Source organism: Benincasa hispida, chromosome 8 (assembly GCF_009727055.1).
Source record: "Benincasa hispida cultivar B227 chromosome 8, ASM972705v1, whole genome shotgun sequence".
NCBI classification, from domain to species: domain Eukaryota; kingdom Viridiplantae; phylum Streptophyta; class Magnoliopsida; order Cucurbitales; family Cucurbitaceae; genus Benincasa; species Benincasa hispida.
The window spans coordinates 27,368,021-27,391,112 of NC_052356.1; the positions used below are offsets into that span (position 1 = coordinate 27,368,021).

The 23,092-nt window shown below is 34.0% G+C and overlaps 2 protein-coding genes across 5 annotated transcripts; one reads left to right on the plus strand and one right to left on the minus strand.

The window, feature by feature from the left end:
• The first annotated feature begins 745 nt into the window (after window positions 1–745).
• On the plus strand, window positions 746–12,960 carry LOC120084000 (subtilisin-like protease SBT2.4). Its single transcript, XM_039039906.1, has 8 exons — window positions 746–1,260; window positions 2,105–2,200; window positions 3,383–3,452; window positions 5,216–5,498; window positions 6,379–6,719; window positions 7,536–7,803; window positions 8,348–8,620; window positions 12,344–12,960. The coding sequence occupies exons 1-8, from the start codon at window positions 746–748 to the stop codon at window positions 12,760–12,762; spliced, it is 2,265 nt and encodes a 754-aa protein (XP_038895834.1). The 3' UTR covers window positions 12,763–12,960.
• A 619-nt stretch (window positions 12,961–13,579) lies between these two features.
• On the minus strand, window positions 13,580–19,383 carry LOC120083445 (O-fucosyltransferase 15). Of its 4 annotated transcripts, none has more exons than XM_039039212.1 (10): window positions 18,571–19,383; window positions 18,386–18,469; window positions 18,200–18,299; window positions 18,024–18,085; window positions 17,803–17,891; window positions 17,080–17,200; window positions 16,856–16,999; window positions 16,385–16,719; window positions 15,115–15,355; window positions 13,580–14,104 (listed from the first exon to the last, which is right to left on the minus strand). In XM_039039212.1, exons 1-10 carry the CDS (start codon window positions 19,111–19,113, stop codon window positions 13,796–13,798), a joined length of 2,028 nt encoding a protein of 675 aa, XP_038895140.1. In that variant the 5' UTR covers window positions 19,114–19,383; the 3' UTR covers window positions 13,580–13,795. The 4 variants fall into 4 exon arrangements, with proteins under 4 accessions (XP_038895140.1, XP_038895141.1, XP_038895139.1 ...); XM_039039213.1 differs by having other exon boundaries at window positions 17,080–17,191; window positions 18,024–18,088; XM_039039211.1 differs by having other exon boundaries at window positions 18,024–18,088.
• Between the last annotated feature and the right edge of the window lie 3,709 nt (window positions 19,384–23,092).

The following is a 23,092-nucleotide window of genomic DNA, read 5'->3' on the forward strand; positions in this document are numbered from 1 at the left end:
GAAAAAATTATGTACCTTAGCAATTTTTACGTAAGACGTCACAATCATCACCGTTGTGTCCAATTTTCATCTTATTTTATCAAAGAAAAAATGACGACTCTCCAAAGAGGTTTTTTAGGAATGAATTTCAAAGTTGAAAAATAAAATTAGAATATTTCAGAGTCTAGAAGTATATATATAATTGAAACCTACCCAAAATTAAAAGTATTCGTTTTATTAACCTAAATTGATTGTTTATGTAGTAATTAATCGAATAAAACGGACTAGAAACCAGAAAGAAACAAATGAAAGAAGTGAAGTTAATATGAGATTTTGAAGAAAGAAGAAAAGTTAAAATTTGATGTTTAATTTGAACTAAAAAATGGGAATCAGTTGAGCAAATTATGAACAACTTTTATACGTTATTCAAACAATAATCAACTTCAACTTCTTTCCATTTTTGCTTTATATTAATTTCTTCTCTTTCTTCACATTTAACCTTCCTCCCATCTCTTTTAATTTCCTCACACACACATATATATATAAGAGAAATTATAATAAAGAAAACCAAGAGAAAATTAGTAGAATTATATGTATTATTGGGATGATGGGGTTTTCTTCAACAATAATAATAACAATACTTATAATTATTGTATTATTTTATGTAACTAGTTTTGATAATCTTGTTTCTTGTTTTGCAGAAAAGAGAGAAATTTTCTTGGTTGTAATGGAAGATGAGTTAAAAAACAACAAAGAAACAACAACAATGGAAGAAGAGGATTCACACAGTAAGCTTCTAGAAAACACTATAAAAAGCTACACAAAACTCCATAGCTTCAAGAAAATTTTCAATGGCTTTGCAGTTCACACAACCCCATCACAAGCCTCAAAGCTTAGAGAAGTTGATGGAGTTAAACTGGTTGAGTTAGATAGAGGAGTGAGGAAAATGACCACTTATACCCCTGAGTTTCTAGGACTAGTGCCCTCCAATATTCATAATTATAGTATTATTGATGGTGGTGGGGAAGGGATTTTGATTGGGTTTGTGGACTCTGGGATTTACCCAACACATCCAAGTTTTAGTTTTTTTGGTAATTTTGATCATCAAGAAGAAGAGGAGTTGTCTTGTGGGGTTTGTGAAGAAGGTCCTTTTTTCCCTAAAGCTTCTTGTAATGGGAAGATAGTGAGTGCAAGGTTTTTCTCTGCTGGGGCTCAAGCTGTTGCAAAGCTTAATTCTTCTCTTGATTTTCTCTCCCCTTTTGATGCTGAAGGCCATGGAAGGTACTACATTTTATTTATATATATATATATATAGTCAAGTTTATACAAGGTCTTTTAATTCTTAGTTTTGGGCGTCTACGACTCAAAGATATTAAGGTTTCATTATACATAAAATTTCACAAATGTTTCACTTCAAATGATAGTTTTTGAAATGTTTATAAAAAGTTAAGGGTAGTATTATAATTTTGGAGAGAACCGACGTGTTTTTCAAAAAAAAAAAAAAAAAATTATTAGATAAATATGGTTTTAAAAAAGTTAGCTATTATAGTTCGATAAAATTTTCATAAATAGCTTTAAATTTTATCAAGCGATAGAGACTAAAATCTAATTACAACAATAGAGATCAACTTTCTTCCAATCATAGTTAACCGTGAATTAGAATTTTAATGGAAGGATTAATATAATTTTTGTGAAAATTATAAAGAATAATAAAACATAACAATTTAGAGTTGATAATTTTTTTTTAATTAAAATATATTTAGATGTTTAAAAACTAAGAAAGAGATGAAAAGCTAGTAAGCATTAGTTTTATAATATTATTTTATTGAGTTGAAAATTGACACATTAAAATTAAAAGTTAAGAGATAAAATTGCACAAAAATATTAAAGCAAATAGAGGACTCTTGCATACCAAAGTAGTTTTACCTTTATTGTTATGTTTTAGGACTATGATTATAAATAATGATTAATTTAAGTGTTCTTTGTTTCATTGAGTTGATTAAAATCAAACTATATATTTTTTGTATAATTCAATGAAAAAAAATGATAAAATAAAATTTATGATTTTATTTATATAAAAATTCTTATATTTGAATATTGGTTTTATTTTGTGTTGTGATCACAGCCATGTGGCATCCATAGCTGCTGGGAATGCAGGAGTTCCAGTTATTGTGAATGGTTTCTTCTATGGCTTGGCCAGTGGGATCGCGCCACGTGCACGGTACTTAAATTTTCACTAAGAAAATATATTTTTTCTTTTTTCTCCACGTTTTAATTTATCTATATATTTTGGATTATTATTATTATGTTTTTTAATAAATTTCATTACTTATATTTTTAACATTTTAGGATTATACCCTCGCCATGAAAAAAAAAAAATACTAAACTTGTTACTTGTAATTCATGAGCATATAGCATGAATACTGATTAAGTGGGTAGAAAATTTCAACAAAGTTGATCTCCTAAGGGATGAAATTCGTTTGTACTTGTTAGTGTTCAGTTGTATTTTATATAATTTACTCTTATAAAAAAATAATCACGAACTTTATACTATAATTCAATAATATTTTTGAATTTTTAAATGGTAGAATGATACTCTTAACTTTTAAAAGGAGTTAAAAGATGCTTCTACTATTGATATATGGACACAAATTTGTGTGTGTATGCGTGTGAGAAATTGAGGCATGGCTCCCTTGGTGTATGAGAGTACTTGCTTCCTAGGCATATTGTGGTGCTTTAATCTAGTCTACTTCGATTCGGAAGTAATACTCATAGATATTCTTTCATTGCTTGACTTGTTATTCAGAATCAATTATAGACACGTGATCGTATTTGCTATTCCAATATCCCTAAGTGTCTGCACCGGTGGGGTTGAGTTTAGGGGACCATTTATTATCTGATTGTCCTTTTAGTTAGGCTATTTTCGTTGACATACTTTTGTTAGGAGGGTGTTCCCATAGAATCTCTCGTCAGGAAATAGAGCTCAATTAAATTTGTCACTTTAGTGCAGGTAATTTGGTTGAGATATAAGATTTGGAGAGTCGCTTGGTGTGCTATTATTTATCATATTTGGTGTGAGCATAATCTTTGTACCTATGGACTACCTTTCATCCCTCAGGTGGTTAGTTATGTTGTGAAGTCTGAAGTTTTTCTTTGTTATTCTAAGTGACTTGGGACTTCTATTGAGGCGTCTCAAATGGACTCTTTATTTTTTCCTTGAGTTTGGTGATCTTTTTTTTCCTTTGGTATGTTTAGATAGTTTTTGTTCTGCTCTTTTGTTAGTTTTTTTGTGTGTTATATTTGTGTCTTGACTTCAAGCTGTGAGATTCTCTTATCTTTATTATAATTCAATATCTTTGAAAAAAAATTGAACCCATTATTATTTTTTTTTCTTGGGTTACAGAATTGCTGTTTACAAGGCAGTCTATCCAACCGTAGCTACTCTAATAGATGTTATTTCTGCAATAGATCAGGTAAGCTTTTTTCTTTTTTTTTTTTCCCTCCTTCATACAAGTCTATTTCTATTACAATCAATCATCTATAAATAAACAAGTGATTCTAACTCCCTTTTTTAAAATAAAAAATTTGTTAAAAGTAATTTTCATACGATCATTTTAATATTTGATTATACACTTTTAAAAGTGATTTTGTACCATCAAAATTAAAAGTGATTTTTAATAACTTAAGAGCATGTTGGAGATTGATTTTTAGAATAAATGTTTTGAGCAAAATTATTTAATTATAATTAATTCTGTAGAACAAAATATTTGATTATATTTGATACTTTACAAATAATTTAAAATTAGTTTAGAGTGTTTTTAAATGTTTAATATTTGTTTTGAAAGGTAATTTAAGATCTCAAGTTAATAAAAGAAAACATTGCGCATTTCAGATTGAAAAAAAATAGTGGTACAGAAAATTATATAGAGAGAAAAAATGGAGAGTTAGAAAAAATTTCAAATAGAAAAAAATATGTTAGAGACAGAGGAAAAATTTAGAAAGAGAAATTTAAAAGAGATAACAAAGATACGAAAATAGAACAACAAAGTTACGGAGATACAAAAAAATTGTAGAGAATTACAAAAAATTATGGAGAATTAACTTTAAAATGAGAAATTAACATGACAGTGAGAAACAGTTTCAAGATCAAAATGTTACAGAAATGGATAAAAAAAAAAAAAAACTAGAGAAACAAAAAAGTTAAAAGAGGGAGTTATAAAGAAAAACCATTCGAGAGAGAAAAATGTGTGAAAAATGATATTTATTAACGAAAAAAAGGGAGATTTTTAAACATAAAAAAAAAAAACTATTTACATAAAATAGAAAAATTTAATCATTTTAGACTTTTATCGATTTTTATCACTTATAGATATAATTTTTATCAATGATAGATTTCTATTAATTTCTATTACTCATCGACATTGATAGAAATTTATCATTGTCTATCAATATTTTTTGCTATTTTTGTAAATAATTTAATATTTTTTTATTATGTGAAATTTTTTCTAAAAAATAGAATAAAATTTGGGTTGTTTTCAAATAAAAGAAAATGAGCTAACTTAGTTATAAATATAACAAAATTTCACTCACTATCTATCAATGGTAAACAAAGTGTCATTTTGCTATACTTGAAAATATTTTCACAGTTTTAACATTTAAAACAATTACCCATAAAATTAGAGATAAACACTCTAAAAACTTTAGGGAGAGGGTTAAAATTGAAGAGATAATAAAATGGACAAAGAAACTTTAAAACAAAAATATAAATTTTAGAAAATTTAAAATAAAAATACAATTTTTTTAAAAAAAAATATTAGAAGATCGAAATAGTAGTCTTTTTTTTCTAAAAAAAACCACGAAGATTTCTAGTACCATCATTATCTATCACAAAAGTAAAATTTAAGAACTACATAGGGTCAATGAAATAAATGAATAAATTATTTGGTGACGTGTCAGATTATGAATAGGAGTAGTAAGTACTATTGTAATACTAGAAAATTTCTCAAGAAAATCACTCACAATCGACGAAAATCACATGAGATCACCTTCCAAAATCACAAATTTAGAAGAAAGTAATTTTATTAGTATCAAAAGTGATTTTGATCATTTCAAAATCACTCTCAAACATGTCATAGTTGATTCAAATTAACTAAAAATTAAAATACTCAAAATAAAAATATTTCAAATCCAAAGTATAATATTCATATCCAATTTTATACTGAATAAGTAAGTGCAGGCAGTGGTTGATGGAGTTGATATATTGGCATTATCAGTTGGACCAAATGAACCACCAGAGGTAGGATTTACCTTCCTAAGCACATATGACATTGCCATATTATCTGCTACACGAGCTGGAATCGTTGTCGTTCAAGCAGCCGGAAATAACGGCCCAGCCCGGGCAACCGTCGTCTCCTACAGCCCTTGGGCCATCGGCGTTGCAGCTTCCGGCACCGACAGAGTTTATTCAGCCTCACTTCTTCTTGGCAATGGCCAAAAAATTGAGGGAGTAGGATTGTCTGGTATGTCACCATACAACTATCTGTATCTACTGCTTAGCATTTTTTTAACAAATGTTCTCGCATATGGTTAAATTATAAGTTCAACTTCTAAATTTAAAAGCTAGTATTTAGTCTCTATGATTTAATAAAATTCCATAAATAATCCTTACGATTTAGTAAAAGTCTTATAAATAGTCTCTACGGTAGGAATCGTTCATGAGGGTTTTATCAAACGATAAATGCTACATTCTAATTAGGATAAAATGCATTTCAAGATGTTATACTTTTAGTTCTTAAATTTTGAGTTTGATTTATATTTAGTTTTTAGGTTTCAAAATGCTACAATTTTATCCTTATTTTGAGTTTTGTTATAATTTGATTCCTACGTTTCAAGATATTTTGGTTTTCTCCTATATTCTTTTTTATCGATAGTACAAGTACTACGCCAATTGAGCTACGCTCTTGTTGGCAAGAAGAAGAAATAATGTCTCTATATTCTAAGTATCCATGACAAACTCTATATTAAATTCATTCCAATTCAACTTCTTTTTCCAAATATGAAAAATACATCACTATTTAAACTATATGAAATGTTACCTTGAAAGGACACAACCTTTCATTTATTTTGCTAGGTTTAATCAAAACTCTTCCATTCCGTACATTAAATGTAAATACATTAAATTAGATTAGTACATAATGCACTAAAGATGTGGATGAATCTGGATTTTGAGATTCGTTATGAGTCTTGGATGGCCTTGAAGTTTGAAAGGTTGCAATTTTTTACCATAGACGGAAAACTTAGCTTGGAAGCAAGCATTTAATCTTTCTTAAAATCTTTTAGTTTTTTAGCTCTTTTCATTACCAATTATTTCTTTATCAATTTAACTATCATCCTCCTCAGGACCCACTTTAGGGAGTGAGTTTTTCCTACATAAGCTGGTATTGGCTAAGGATGGGAAGAAGCAAAATGAGACACATTCCAACATACCAAATTACATTGAAGAGTGCCAAAATCCTGAAGCTTTTGACCCAAACATTGTTCAAAATAGCATAGTCCTCTGCTCTTTCTCACAAGGATTCCTCAATGGAACCTCCTCTCTTGCAGCCATTATTCACACTGCAACAACACTCAGATTCATGGGTTTTGTTCTCATTGCAAATCCAAACTATGGTGATTTCATTGCAGAGCCCATCCCTTTCAGAGTTCCAGGCATTCTCGTCCCGAGCGTATCAGATACTCAGGTATGCCTTTAGAACATATAAACAAGTAAACGTGCATTTGAATCAAAATCTTCATTTTTGTTTTCTGTAATTCTAGTAATATCTCAAACATGTTTTCAAAATGTGGGCAACAAAAATGGCTCCATTTGATAACTATTTGAGTTTTTTTTAGCTTATAAACACTTTTTCCACCTATAAATTTCTTTGCTTAGTTATATACATTTTTATTTATGTTTTCAAAAATGAAAACTAACAAAAAGTAGTTGTTTTTAGAATTTGATTAAGAAGTCAAAGGTGAAATAATAAGAAGTTCGGACACTTTAAGTTTGGCTAGCATGTCCGTGTCCGACTCGTGTCAGATACTTAGACACTCTAACACATTTGTTGGACACGTATTGGACACTTGTTCGATAACAAATATGTTACACATGCATAGAACACTTGTTAAGTAGACTACAAAGACTAATATATGACAATAATAATAAATTTTGAGTGTGAAATACATCAAACTAAGGTTTTTAAGCATATAAATGCATTATCCCATTTACTTCGAATTTTCTTTTGGTATAAAAATTATATATATATTTTTAAAATGAATATTTTAATAAACGTGTCATTGTCATTTTGTGTCCTAGATTTTTAAACATGTCCATGTCATATCATATCATATCCGTGTCTCGTATCCATTCTTCTTAGGTGAAAACCATAGTACGAAATCTGGGGGGAAACATGCACAAATTTCAAAAACTAAAAACTAAAAACAAAATCATTACCAAATGAGACAAAAGCTTTTACGGACAGGACCTGAAAATTTAGAACTGCACACAAAAAATGTAGGTAATACTGAAATACTATGAAGAAAATACATGCAAGGATGGAAGGGGAATGGTTAGTGAAATTAAAGGAAAAGCAGCCATTGGAGAAGGAAGAGTTGCTTCATTTGGAAGGCAAGCTCCCACAGTTAGCAGGTTTTCATCAAGAGGACCAGATTACATTAACATAAATAGAACTGTAGCTGATGTTCTAAAGCCAGATATTCTTGCACCAGGTCACCAAATTTGGGCTGCTTGGAGCCCCCTCAGTGCCTCAGAGCCACTTTTAAAGGGTGAGATTATATGAAGTTACAGTTTCATCTATTTTTTCCTATCAAAGTTATGATTTCAGTCCCTTAAATTTTAACTAACTTCTTGTTTGAGTTCTTTTACCTTTTAAAATCTCAAATGCTAAGTTCTCGTTTGGTTATGATTTTATTTTTAGTTTTTAGTTTTCGAAATTTATGCTTGCTTTCTCCTAAATTTAATAGTTTGGTTCTCATATTTCTAAGAGAAACACTTGGATTCTTAGTAAAATTCTAAAACCAGAAACAAATTTTTGCAAACTCCTTTCTTTTAGTTTTCAAAATTGTTTTTAAAAACATTAGTAGATAAAGTGAAAAATAAAACAAAGAAACTTATAGGTGAAAGTATTGTTTATAAGCTTAATTTTCAAAAACGAAAATTTTCTTGCAAACCATTGTATTAAGAAATTGAGAAGAAATAGACTTAATTTTTAAAACCCACGAACGAAAAAAATGAAAGAGTTATCAAACTGGCAGTCATAATAAAAAAGGCACAAGAAGTTGATTGAAACATTGGTGTTGAATTAAATAGGATACCATTTTGCACTATTGTCTGGAACAAGTATGGCAGCACCTCATATTGTGGGAATAGCAGCACTTATCAAGCAAAAATATCCTTCTTGGACTCCTTCCATGATAGCTTCTGCAATGTCCACAACTGCTACAAAGTATGATATGAATGGAGACCTTATTCAGGCAGAGGGATTCAACCTTCATACTTTATATCCTTCTACTCCTTTTGATTTCGGTGCTGGCCTCGTTTCTCCGACCCACGCTTTGGACCCCGGCCTCGTCTTCCCATCAGGTAAATTCCTATGATACATACTCTACCTTTTCATTATTTCGATAACTATGTTTGTTGAATATCTCAAAAATTGTCACACCCCACCCCAGACCACCCTCTTAGCCTAGAGAAGGGCGTGACTGCAACAGTTATAAACCCTTAGACTGACACTTACTGCCTAATAACTCTTGCGGAATAACTCTGATACCAATTATAATTCATATGCAACGGGACGTCTTTAGGCCCACAATTTATTAACTTAGAAACATATTATGTTTAGAGTCATTACAACACTAAATTTACAAGTCCCAAAACCCACAAATCCTAGTCCCTATATGAACAATAGTAACATGTGTACAATATTAACGGTAACCATCTAGCAAACGGTTACAAGTCTTTTGGTCCTCTATGGAAGAGCAGATACTGAGCTATCTTCAGAGGATGTGACCGCTATCTGTAGGGGGGAAAAACAAAAACATTTGAAAACGGGGTGAGCCTACGCCCAGTGAGTGACCGAGAAAACATAGTAAATTCTCATGCATAATTTCAGAAAATAGTTTTATCTGAAATATAAACTTTTGCAGCATAAATATTTTCCAAGCGTAAATTATATAAAGATGTTTTAAACATAAAACAGTAAAATCATTTCTCAAATCAAAGTACTGTATAACTGGTAAAATAATCCCAGCACCAACTACTAGTCCAGAGAGAACCCTTTTGCTCAATCTCTGACTTTATTCATCTGTGGCCACATTAGGTACTACTACTCAGATACCTTCTCCTTGTACTTTAGTATCGAGCTACTAGGATACCTTCTTCAACGTACTTCAGTATCCCGTTGGCTTGGTACCTTCTCAAATGTACTTCAGTACCAATAGATACCTTCTCCTTGTACTTCAGTATCTAGTTGGGTGGATGCCTTCTCCTTGTACTTCGGCATCACATTTTACTAAAACTATTTATAAACAACTTTTCTCTTTAAAGCATGTACAATATAACACATATACAACATGGCTTTAAAGATGGTAACGCATGTTGGATAAAATCAATACATATACATATGTAAATAGTTTTTCAATAATAGGCATGCGTTCAAATCGCAATTCAAACTTGCTTGGAAACCACTTTATAAAACTAGTAGGTATGAGAATTATTTTCGCAAACATGCTTTCTGTAAAACGTTTATAATCAAAACAGTTTAAAAATGATTTAGTTCGAAAACATTTTAACCACTCACCTCGAACTCTTAGGAACTTTTCATTCTAGTAGCTCCTCGGGCTTCTCTTCACCCCTAGAATCCAGATTCAACTTACAACTTAGATTACTCATAGTTTCTGAACCTTATTTTGAAATACTTCCTTCTACAAACTTATTCTAAAATTCTCAGAATCTTACCCTAACTTTCAGCTCAAATCTCGTGGTTTGGCCGGAATCTCAAAATCTTCAAGACTGGCCCAGACTGATCCGACAGTCTGACCCTTCTGCCTTCTTCTCAACCTCCAGCCCAGTTCCTTTGAGCCTTTTCCTCCGGCAGCCCTACTCTGAAAACTAGACTTTCAGAGCTTTCAGATGGCTTTGGAATCACTCCAAATGCACGAGTAGATTGGAAGATCTCCTCGTCCAAAGTTGACACATTCCTCTGAACCCTCACTGCTCTCTACTTTCTCTACGAAATTTATGATTTTTGTGTGATTTGAAAATGAAATCCCAACTCCCTATTTATAGGCCTTCAAATTGCTCGTGGGATTGACAATACCTACTTGGCTGTATGACCAAATGTTTAATCCTCTCTTTATCAACGTAAGCTGACTTCACCTTGGTTCAATGTGTTCTTCCCAAACACATCCAACACAATTTTTAGGGTTTAAGAATTTCTCTTAATCGGACACCTAGATTTTAATTGACGTTTGCCCTTACGTCTTCAAGCTTTGTTTGTATTCAAATTAGGATTTTTAAATGCATAATCCACCCCAACGCGTCCAAATACATCACCCAGGAAGCTTGCTCGGCCGTTCAATGCATAGGCGAGGCGTGGGCATGACGTTTGAATCAGACAAAGCAAGGCTAACGCATAGGCGCTCTCGCTCTTTCCGCTCTCGGCAGTGTCGCTCTCTCCACTCTTGGCAGTGTCGCTCTCTCCCACTTTCTCGCTGGTCTCACTCTCTTCACTCTCGCTCTCTCTAGCAATCTCGCTGGTCTTGCTCTCTCCAATCTCGCTCTCTCCAACTTTTCTCTCCACTCTCGCTCTCTCTAGCTTTTCGCTAGTCTCGCTCTCTCCACTCTCGCTCTCTCCAGCTTTTTCTCTAGTCTCGCTCTCTCCTATATTCTATCCAATCACTCTCTCCTATTTCTTCTCCAATCTCGCTGGTCTCGATCTCAATGATCTCGCTCTCAACGTTCTCATTGATCTCACTCTCAACGATCTCGCTCTTAGCTACTGCGAACATTGTTTGTCTCCGTGCAATTCCTACATGATTATGCCACTAGTCACTTGCCTTCCAGTGCTTTGTGCACAACACGCATTTCACATAAATTTTTCATACTTAGCCAATTTTTCCCAAATTTCCCAAACCCAATGTCCATATTTTTCTTTTCAAATCCCCATTCCTTCTTCACCATTTCACACTAACTTTCTCATCAACCTACTCAACTTATTTATACAAAATTAAATAGGGACACACAATTAAGTGGAAAATTAAGACAATTTAAATAAGAAAACACACTTAAGTGTAAAATTGGGATTCGGGGTTCACAAAAATACTTTACAACGCTTTGGAATGCTTTTGGAAGAAGGAAAATACACTCATTAGTGTTTTCTTAAAGTCTAACCGTGCTTATGTTAGGATACTACCTAACAAGAAAACTAGGAATACAAAGAAATAGAAAGATAGTAATATGTTACAATATTAAGAGAAGTTACAAAAGTCCATAGCCTTTCAAGAGGGTTATCTCTCTCAAAGTCCCACAATTGAAACTTTTCACCAAAATGATCCACATCTTCTATGGTCCTATCTCCCTTTATTTATAATCAAGTATCTCGTAGCTAATTACCTCTATGCCCTTTCTATAAACTGGTAAATAAGATACACTATAATGAGTAAAAGGATGTTTTGATTTGCACCAAAAAGCATAGTAGATAGAACCAAATCCATAAATCGGTAAAAGTTGAAGGAGGAATCCCTAAAAAGTCGTCCATTACATTCTCCTCACTAGGTTCAAAAAAAAAAAAACTCGCAAAATAACCAACCAAATTGTCCTTCTAGACCTCTAACTAGTACTCTCACAGCTTGTTAGTAATGTACTTTACTCAGAAAACATTATTCCCTAAATGTATCAGCACATTTGCTTAAAACATACAAACCAAAACCAAGTCATCATTCAGCATTTTGTTTCATACAGTTATATTTGTTCTTTCATAACTGTGATCTTATAATTGTATCAGTTTAATTTTTAACATTAACTGTTCAGTTAAGAATAAACAAGTAGATAAAATAATATAAGAAGCAACTATATAATATAAGAAAGCATCATCTTCCATGTCGTGCCACATCAACTTTTTTTCCTATTTAACAAATATCAAAATACTAAACTAAAATGTCTATAAAAGTAACAAACAACATAAACTGGAATTATAATTTATCAACTCTAATCTAGAGAACCCAAGATTGCACATTTCTTTTGCCAATAGATTCAATTTAAGCCAATTCAAACATCAAGAAAACTAACCATGTCTTCTTGAAACAGAATATGATGAGTATATAAACTTCTTGTGCTCTTTACCTGGGGTTGATCCTGCCGTCATCAAAAGCGCCACCGGAGGACAGTGCAACACCTGTGTCTCACAGCCACACCCTGCAGATCTGAACCTTCCTTCAGTCACAATATCTTCACTCGTTGGGCATCAGGTGGTGCAGAGAAGAGTGAAGAATGTAGGAAGCAAAGTGGAGACATATGTGTGGTCAGTGATCCCACCAAATGGGACAACGGTCAACATCAATCCGCCACGGTTCACTGTAGCGCCCGAAGAAGTCCAAAACTTGGAAATACAGATCAATGTCACACACAAAATGGATCATTTTACCTTTGGGGAGATTATTTTGACAGGAAGTTTAAACCATATTGCAAGGATCCCTTTGTCAGTTAAAGCTGTTTCTGCATCCTGAAGGTCAGGATTGGTTTGTTTCTATACATCCTCCATTTATCCCTCTATGTTTTCTCTTGAAAAGGGTGTCAAAATTTTCAAAATATTGTAATGCCTGTTAAAAATTCAAATTAATGATAGTATCTAGGTGAAACTAGAATGCTAGTGCAATTATTTTAAACAAATTCAAAAGATTGAGCTTTACCAATCTTGAAAGGTCTTCTTGTCTTAAGATTTCAAATGCAATAGTTGGAAGAACTGATGTATAGTAGTTGAAATGCCAGTGTGTTTATAGCAATCATTGGTTGTTAAAGTAGTGAAATGTCTAATTAAACCTGCCAAAAATCAAGATCTTTCTCCCAAAGATACTCAAACTAAACAAGAAAAGTAAAAGTGAGTTTCAAACTCCCAAATCCCATATGAACTCTCCTTGCATAAAAGCACGAGAAGAAAACTACATGGCTTAATTTCGTTGAATGTTTAGCCAAGCTATATTTGGACTTGAATCCTCGATACCAAGTTGAGCTACAACTCATAGCTGATGCGAGTTGAATAATACATATCACTTCCATTTAGCATTTGACATGTCTTTAATCCATAGGCCCACACAACTATTAAATTCTTCGCTAAAAATGAAAGACAATACTACCAATGTACTTTAAACTTTTCCACGAATATGTAGCCACCAAAATTTAAGCAACATTTTAACAATTCTCCAATACAGAGAGTAATATGCTCTACTATTTTTGGCCTGTAATCTACAAAATCCCAACTCGTCTTACAAGAAAAGGAAAGGAACGGACCTTCGAGAATAGAAAACATCAACAAAGAAAGTAAGGTTGCATAAAACATGTCATGAACAATTCTAATGACAAATATTCTATTACCATTATGTCAATCTTATATTGGAGTTTGACCCACTAAAATAAATGGGTCCTCGACTCCTCTAATCCAATCAATTAACAATATGTGATATTTCTATCATAATTTAACAAAGAAAAAATGGTAAACTACCGTGGAAAAATACATTGAAATCAGTACGCGATCAAGCAAAGTTACCCTGTCCAGCACATACACTCTTTACACCGTGGATACCTATAAACGCTCCTTCCTCTGGGCCTTGTCAAGATGTGCTTTGTTTGCCTTACTGCCTTCCTAACTCTTATCTCAAATATCCGCCACTCTATAGTGTTGTTCCTTGAAAATATGCTTGCAAGCCTTCGCTTGTTTGGTCGAATTGTAGGCATCCTTCCACCGCCATAGTATATCCGATAACCAGACACAAGAGATGACAATTGACTACCAGAGTCTGTCATTGCAAATGCATCCGCAGCTGTGCAGCCTATGAAGTCCAGTGCTGCTAACTAAAAGAGCATAAATCCATTATTAAACTAAAATGTGACGATAAGATTGTAAAGTACTTGAAACCCTTCTACACAAGGGGAAAAAGACAGAAACAGTTGTACAACCTATAAAGCATATCCTATTCAAACAAGGTCATGAAAAAGAAAGATATATTCACAGCCACTTCAAGCACCAGAGTGTTTATTAGGATTGTCCATCCAATGAAATGACATAGACACAAGATTATCATTCAAAGAAAATAAATAAGAACTTGCTCGAGATCTGAGGAAGGGCTTTACTAAGCAGAAGAACAAATCCAAATGGTAAATAACTTCACATATACAGAACAAGTTTGTACAACAATTATCTCATGTGTTCTAAGAAGCACAACACAGATACGAACGGAGACGATGACACATCTTATTTTAAAAATCTAGGACATGATCAAGAACACGCTTATTAAAATATACATTTTAAAAAAATATATCATTATTATACCATAAGAATATTCAAAGTAAATGAGTTGATGAATTTATATGCTTAAAAAACTTAGTTGGGTGTAATTCACAATCAAAATTTATTATTAGTGTCATATATGTGTCTTTTTAGTCTACTTAACAAGTGTTCTTTGCATGTCTAACACATTTGTTGCACTAACAAGTGTTTGATACGTGTCTAGCAAGTGTTAGAATGTCCAAGTGTCCAACACGTATCAGACATGGATATGGTAGCCAAACTAAAGTGTCCATGCTTCTTAGCATGTGTTATTCCTTCCAGGTAGTAAACTGCCAGGTATCAGCTTCAATAGAGGAGCAGACGGATAAAAAATGGATACAAGAAGAATTCTCAGCTAAGTCTTTTAAAAGGATATTCTTCTAGGAGACAATTCCCGAGAGAGAAGATTGTTTAGCAAACTTGTAAGAACACGAGAATAAAACTAAAAGTAATATCCCAATACAATCCGCATATCTATATTATAACAATATCCTATCCAATTCATAAGGAGTCGGTGATCAAAGCATGTTATTACCTGAGAAGAAAAGTTCTTGAAAGGTTCAAGCTCGGTTGTTGAAAGCAACTTCTCCTTTGTAACCAGATTAGGATACAGACTAGTTAGAGCAGTCAACCTTGTATTTCCTCCATATATCTGCGAGCCTGCTACAAATATCTTTGTCTTGCGTTTGAAACCAAGAGCAGCAAGCATAAGTACAGCTTCCTCAGGTGTCAAAGGACAAAGACCTTCTGACCTAAGTTCTGCAGGAGAAGGTAATCTGCAAGAAGAAACCAAAATTTAGTTAGATCATATTCCAATATATAAAAAAATATATATGCTTTATTTCGCTTTCATAAAACAGGACCTGCACCCTTGGAGACATTTTTGTGGAACTTATGGGCATTGAGGAAGGAAAAAAAGAACAAGCTTTACAATTTGTGCAATTATGATTATTTTTTTCCGGGTCAGGATAAAAAAGAAACATGGAAATAATGTAAGAAATGTTGATGGAAAATATTGATAAGAAAACAACTTTATGAATAGGGTCATGGCCTAGGTATCAGATATAACTCAATGAGGAATTATTCTACCAGTCTCCTTTTGAAGATCTTGCTATCAAACTGTTGGGGACAAACATTCTTCGGCACGTGGTTGTATTGAGCAGTATGGAAACCTTAATAGTGAATACTAAGGTTAAAAAACACTATATGTAATTACACTTATTCTGTCTATGACAAAACAGTTAACAGTGCCACAGGCACAAATTAAAACAAATATTGAGAGATTAACTTTAAGCATAACCACAATGCCGAAATTAAAAATTTAGTTTACTGAAAACCATATAATAAAAGACAGAAACGAAAGGGCCAACACTGCATCCACTAGGTCCAAAATATAGGTCCCTCATTAAAAGCAACAGTTCTGTATAATGCGATGAATTCGAATCTCTTCATTAGGAGTGACACTATTAAACTCTTTAATAAATGAAGAATGATGCTCCCTATCTTTTGGGCACGACATGATGCATAGAAGACAAAATTACAATGAAAAGGTGAATATTAAAGCTCTTATATAGAATAAGTCAAGAGTGGAAGGCACAAAATCCAAATCTCCCGTCTAAAATAGAGCTAACGACAAAGCTCAGAAGTTTTACCGAAAGGTTTAGGCATTCAGAGTAAGCCATATTCCCAAAAATAACAATGAAAATTACGTCAACCATAGGTAAATGAATGAAATGGTTGTCATCTTCCTGCACATACACATATGGCGTATCCAACAGATGACTGGAGCAAGTAACAATACTTACTTAGTAGTTTTCTGGAGAAGAGACAATGCAGGGAAATGGACTGCTCGATAAGCTTCCAACTCTTCTCTTTCTTCTTTGCCTCCACCAAATTCACAGAGAGAATGAGCTACCATATCAATTTCAAATCTCAAATGTACAGATAGGTATCTAGAAGCTTTTGTTGAGCGAGCTTTTCTTTCCTTCATTGTTGATTCTATAAATGAACCCACAAGATGTTTGTCCAATGGTCCTGGGTAGCCTTCTTTTTGACGTAGCCTTTGAAGAAGCAAAGCACCAGTTCTTTGAATTTTAGGAACAAACCTCAGGGCATGAAAATTGCATCTGCATCGAAGTCTCTAGATGGAATTCCCAAATCAGAAAAACGAAATACAGAGAACAGCAACATAACTAAGGAAAATAAAAGGAGAGCAGCATCTATTGATTGTAAAACACAAAAAACATACAAGAACAAGGGCGTCCAGGTCAAATTACCTGTAACTCAAATGACAAAGGGTCAAATGCCAACCGATTACCAAAACCCAGGAAATGCACAACCTTATTCTTAATTAGAATAGGAAGAATGTTTTTCAAGTAGAATCTAGGCATGGCCTCTTTGATAATGTCAGCATCCGTTACCTGAAAACCCATTAAAATTATCAGTGCAACTGAAAACACGCACATAGGGAACGTGAGAAAGGCATCAACTGAAAACTTACCACACTTCCAATTGCCTCCAAGTCTAAGGACCGTAAATTATCCGGAAGTTCTTTCACTATATGGATGTCAGGAGTCATGTAGTTAATAAAATGATCCTCCTGGTAGATATCGCTGAATTGACTATAATATTACAGAATCTTGTAACATCAATTTTTCATTCAGAGAAATAATAACTGAAAAGTATGCTTATGGACTGACTAATGCGTAGAATGGCAAATACAATGAGGACAAAGCAGTATTGTTAAGGGCATCAGAATAATTAATATTATATCGGTTTGAATAGCCACTGTACGTCTTTAAGAAAAATGGAAGTATAAATAAATGTTAAAACCATATTTCTGTAGCTAAGGAAGACATAAAGTTCTTTCCCACCCAATCCAATATGAAAATTCCTAACGTAGCCATGAATGTTTTATTTTCTTTGGGTTTTATGAGTAAACCTTACAGTAGCTATATTAACTTTCAATTCAGGAGCTGTCTAAAAAATTTTCCCAATAAAGAGATCAAAAGCACTGAAGTGAAAAATGCGTCTGAAAGAGCTACAGAAAGACCTTTATTAACAATCAATCAGGCACCAAAATGAATTAAGCCATAGATACAGCAATAAAGCATGAACATTTTCATTAGCGAACCAGACCTTCTACACATAGAATCAACAAGTACAGAATATAATTCTATAAAAACTAGTAACAGGAGAAAAAGGAAGAGGAAAGAATAATCACCTCACATCTTTCCAAACGCTACTGTACATAAATCTGGGAACAACCAGAGTTGAATTAAGTAGTCGTGCCAGGACAACAGCATTGCAAACCTAGTTCATGCAGGGAACGGAACCATAACTAAAATGCAGCTACTAAAAGTTGAGATACTCTTCAAATCTAGTGAAATATCATAAATGGGTAGAAAGAACTACAAATTAGGTTCAAGTAAGGGTGTCACTCACAGCTACTCGCTGTTGATTCATTCCACCGTTTGCAGTAACCATAATGTATCCGATATTTCTCTCTACTACCATGTCAAGAGTTTTATTGCTAAAATTAGGATAAGAATTAATTCCATTAAAATTCAAACACATGAAACGCATTACAAATGCACGTAAACTGAGAAAAATAGACTCACCGCTGGGCTCCCAATTGCGTTGATCAGCACATGGCTTCCAAGCAGACGAAGCAACCACTGGCTCCTGCCACAAATCCTTTGGCTCCGGTTTGTTTTCTCCCTGCCAGTTACATATTCATTGATGAATTCCCAGAAAATTCACAAAGAAATCGCGGTAGATAGAACAAAAGTGATCTTCGAAAGTACCTCAGCCAATGCGTGGGCGGCCAAAGCCAACAATCTACCATAGTTACCCTTCGGCCATTTATTTCGACTAATCTTCCTTTTTCCCTGCAAGAAAGTCATTAATTGGACTCCAGCGTCCAGACATGAAATAAGATGATGAATTCGTTTGAAGAAATTGAGGGCAATTTCGAATCAACAATACATGCCTGAACTGAAATCCTCGAAGAAGACACATTCCCAGAAAATCCAGGATTGACTGTGTTATCATCGTGTTCTTGAATTCTATCATTTTGTTCTTGTAGTCTCAAAAGCATGACCCAATTCACAAAGAAAAACAAGCCAACCAACAAAATCAAAAACAAAATCCCTTTGATTCGCTTCCTCTGGTACCACACTGTCCCCGCCCTCTTCTTTGCCCGCTTATCGATTTTAAATTTCTGCGAGCTATGATTCAACGGAAACCCAAAAAGCTTGAGCCCTGAAAACGAAGACGCGTGTTGAACATCACCTGAGAATTGGTCGAAGCTCCCGAATCGACTCGGAGCGAGGCGGGGAGAATGGGTCGGTGAGGTTTGACGATTCCTCGGCGTGGTGGAGCCAGAGCGAGAATGGAATGAACCAGAACGCACATGACTGATGCCAATCCTGGTTTCCGTCGAATCGGAGTCTTCTTCTCCGGGCAGTGGGTCGTCGATGACGCCATTCAGCTTGAAATTTGATCCCATTACAGAGATTGGAAGATCATCCATGGAGGCCAATTCACGAGGACGATTACGGATCCGAGAGAACGAGATGGGTGGAAGAGAGTTGGGATTTATAGGAACAAAAAAGAAGTGCTAATTGCATCGGAATATATTTTTAGTTGCCACGAAGAAGGAGATAGAGAGATGAAACGTAGCTGGGAATTTGTAGGTTGAGTCACCCTTACTCATGAAACTGGTTCAAAGTTCTGCCTCGTCTGCCTCTTGCGATGAACTCTTGGAAGTACGAACGAAAGTGTTGAAGTGAAGAATGATATCTCACAAAGGGCCGATGTCGGGCTTATGATGCCTGTATTTGGGTGCGGAGAGTTATTAGATCTTGTTAGGTTTGAATTCATATGTATTTGGATGTGTTCATATGTCTGTATTTGTGTAGAATTATTATGTCTGAATTCATATGTTTGTGTTTGGATGTACAGAGTTCATATGTCATTGTTGGTTTAGTTTTTGTATTCTCTAATAATTTGTCTATATGAATACTATTTTTTTATTAAAAAAAATCTTATAATCCAATTATTGTATCCATTCTATTTTGAATAAGACATTGATTGCATTTTTTTTATCCTTTCTAATCTCAAGATATGATATACAATTCAATTTTATATTATTCATTCCAAACTTCTCATCAAAAAAGGGCAAATGGTTTTACAAAATAGTGTTAATTTAGATCAGATATAAAATTCATTAAATTCATTCCACATTTTACAACTTGCTTAGAAAAATTTGCATCCATATCTAAGGGCCACATGCCGCGGGCCATTTGTACATGTCACAAAAAATCAACAAATATATGATACCTATGGAAAAAGAGACTAGGGGAAGTTACAAAAAATAATAACAAACCAACTTGCAAACACCAAGAACGTAATTAGTTAGTCTTGTCCAACAAATGCATGTAATACCTTTTCCTTAATGGTGGTGGAATGACTAGAAAACTGTCTGTTCGCTGAATATCATTCACCAACAGATCTATGAGGGTCAATTGATCGTCTTCCTCTAAACCTTCAACTTGGTAGATCTGTTCTATGACCTCTTAATGCCTCTTGAGCTCTAATTCATATTTCTCTTTTTGCCATTGCACAAGTTTCTCCATTTTACTTTCCTACACGTCCATTGTTGTGTGTACAATGTCAAGCATTTCATATTGGAAGGGGGTTTTCTTGCGTTTTCGTTCCTCTCGTATCGTTAATTGATCCAGTACGCCTACTGATGGGTGTATATGGGAAAACCTCATCCATCCCATCAATGGTCGGTATGTTCATATCAAGTATACTTTCTTGTTGCTCATTAACCTGTGATCTCAACTGAATATCCTCCAAATGTTCATTTGTTGCAGATGCTTGATCGTACAAGGTTTCACTGCCTTCACCAGTGGCCCTATCTTTCCCAAATACAATTGAAAGCTCATCATAGTGGGGGAACGGTTTGTGTCTCAAACTTATCGCGTTGGGATGGGACTACAGACAGGAATTTATATTATGTTAGAACATAATATTATATTAGAAAGAGTTCACCATTGTAAGATAATAATACTATAATGGTCTCTTACCCGAACCCATACATCGAAAACCTTTTTCTCTACTTTCACACATTTGAACTCGTCGTTCCAAAAAAATTCACTGCATGCATTACTTAGCATCTTAGCGATTGCACAATATTGTCTCTTTAAAAATCTAACATTGCACTCTATTGTCGATAGCCTGATGGAACAACTAGAAATTTTTTTGGTAAGTAGACGTTACAGCTGTTGTAGATAGCCAAACTTGAATGTTTCATTATCAGCTTGTCAACTTGTTTCTACCAAATGCAATAGTGACTCCACTAATCGTGCATCTTCAACCTTTGTCCAAATGTGTTTTGTCATTTTCTCACGTCCTGCCATTTAGTTGCATACATATGTATAACTTAATAAAATAAATTGGGCACGTTAGATAAACAAAGTTTGAGTACAAATAGCATAGAACATATTTCATCATTCACATGAATCAATTAACATTACATAAATTAAGATAATTCAATACAGTAGATTGTTTGAACTGAAAGATAACATAATCTAAAAGTAGGAGGAAGGTATTCATAGTAAAACTAATTGAACAAGAAACTTTGTGCTCATAATGCTTGTTCCCATTCATCGAACATTCGCGTCAGTAACTCATCCCTGAAAATGATCCATTCGTCGGATGTTTCAATACATTGTATATTTTCATCGCCGAGCATGTTAGATGTAGAATCTTCATCATCCATTGTTCAGGACATTGTAGTTTGGCCCATCTCCCTTGTTATCAGGTTGTGTAGCAGGCAACATGTTGTTATTGTTCTACATTGGATCTTAATTGGGTAGTAGGATTTCCTACATAGTATCGCCCAACGACCTTTGAGTACGTCAAATGCTCTTTCTATGCAGTTTCTAGCAGATGAATGTTTCATGTTGAAAATTTTTCGTGGATTAGTCGGTGCATTTCCAGCACCACACCATTCTAAAAGATGATACCACTCTCCCCTATATGGTGCCAAAAATCCCTTTGAAGGATCTCACATCGAGAGTTCTATGAGCGTGTTCGGATCGTTTCGATCTCACAGTGACCGAAATAGAACAATATACATACAATACATATAGTTATGCATTCAAAACTTAATTAACGGCGTGCTACGAACAAAGAAAAATAACAAGGAGATAGAGTTCCTGTAAAACCCGAACCCTAATTACTTTAAGTAAGAGTAAGTAATGTGATGTCTTCTAATGAGTTAAATGAAGCCATGTTTTAGGAGGGATAGAGGATGGAAGCAAGAAGAAATAAGCTCTTGTGTAGCTAAGTGTAAACCCCGAATTCTAACTTTCCTGAACAAGCATGTTTAGCCAAAGAAATGATATATTAAATATCTAAAAAGTGAAAGTCCATGTTGTTTATAGGAATTGTTGAGAAAGGAAAATAAAATAAAAAAAAAAAAAACATATTAAATAAGGAAACTCATTTATTGGCTTGGGCTGGAGGCACTAAATATGGGATGACGTGGCAGTTGATCCTTGGATTCGAGAGGCGGCAGGAAGATTAAAAGGATGAGGAATTTCGAAAGCTTGATTTCAGCAATCTACATGAGCAAATTTAGTGAAATTGGTGCCATTTGAAAGCTGAGACAATCTAGTTTTCGAGGTTGGCTTGCTGGAGAAAGATTGCAGGAGAAGAAGAACAAAAGTGAGGAATTTGCAGAGGAGGCAGAATCTCAGATTAATCAGAGCTCAAGGTGAAGATTGGAAGCTCCAGGCCAAACTATAAGGAATTTTTGGCTGAAATTTTAAGTAAGAAAGTTACTCAATTCTAAACATGTTTGTAGAAGGAAGTTTCTTCAAAAGAGGTCTGAAGTTTGAGTTATGAATTTTTTAAATTGTAACAGAGAATCTTTGCATAAGCAGACAACTGCTTGGGAAGAACAAGCAATAGCTCACCGTGGAAAGTTATAGCGAGATATGGAGAATGAGGATCTCGCTAATGAAGGAAATCTCGCTAATTTTATGCTAAGGATCTCACTCTAGAAGTAAATCTCGCTAGAAATTAGGCTGAATCTTGCTGGTAAAGTAAGTATCGCTAGGATGGAAGTTTTCTAAAGGAAAAGCTTGATCTCGCTCATAATGAGGATCTCGCTCATGATGAGGATCTCGCTCATGAGGAAGGATTCACTCATGATGAGTATCTCGTTAGTAAAACTGTCTTTGATGATGAAAGTTCCATTAGTAAATGAACTATTTGAGGTATTTTGCTAAGAATTCTAAGTAGTTTAACCGGGAATTATGTCCTTTCAGGCCAAGAAGAGCTAGGAGAGGTGTATAAGCCGTTAAGAGCCCCGACGAGCTGTGAGTGACTATGTGATGATTTAATGTTTTAATGATTTAGTAAACCATGATTTCCTTGAAGTATTTCTTCATGCTAAGTGTTATATGAAAAGTGCCAAGCAAAATATGTTTGAAAGC

What these genes read in the sequence shown, in the direction of transcription:
- LOC120084000 (XM_039039906.1), top strand. Translation starts at nt 746, where the DNA reads ATGGAAGAAGAGGATTCACACAGTAAGCTTCTAGAAAACACTATAAAA. An exon ending in TTATTTCTGCAATAGATCAG is followed by an intron (nt 3,453 to 5,215) that starts GTAAGCTTTTTT and finishes AAGTAAGTGCAG; the next exon opens with GCAGTGGTTGATGGAGTTGA. An exon ending in CGGCCTCGTCTTCCCATCAG is followed by an intron (nt 8,621 to 12,343) that starts GTAAATTCCTAT and finishes TTCTTGAAACAG; the next exon opens with AATATGATGAGTATATAAAC.
- LOC120083445 (XM_039039211.1), bottom strand. Translation starts at nt 19,113, where the DNA reads ATGGATGATCTTCCAATCTCTGTAATGGGATCAAATTTCAAGCTGAAT. An exon ending in ACGCAATTGGGAGCCCAGCG is followed by an intron (nt 18,089 to 18,199) that starts GTGAGTCTATTT and finishes TTGACATGGTAG; the next exon opens with TAGAGAGAAATATCGGATAC. An exon ending in TCAAGAACTTTTCTTCTCAG is followed by an intron (nt 14,105 to 15,114) that starts GTAATAACATGC and finishes ATGCTCTTTTAG; the next exon opens with TTAGCAGCACTGGACTTCAT.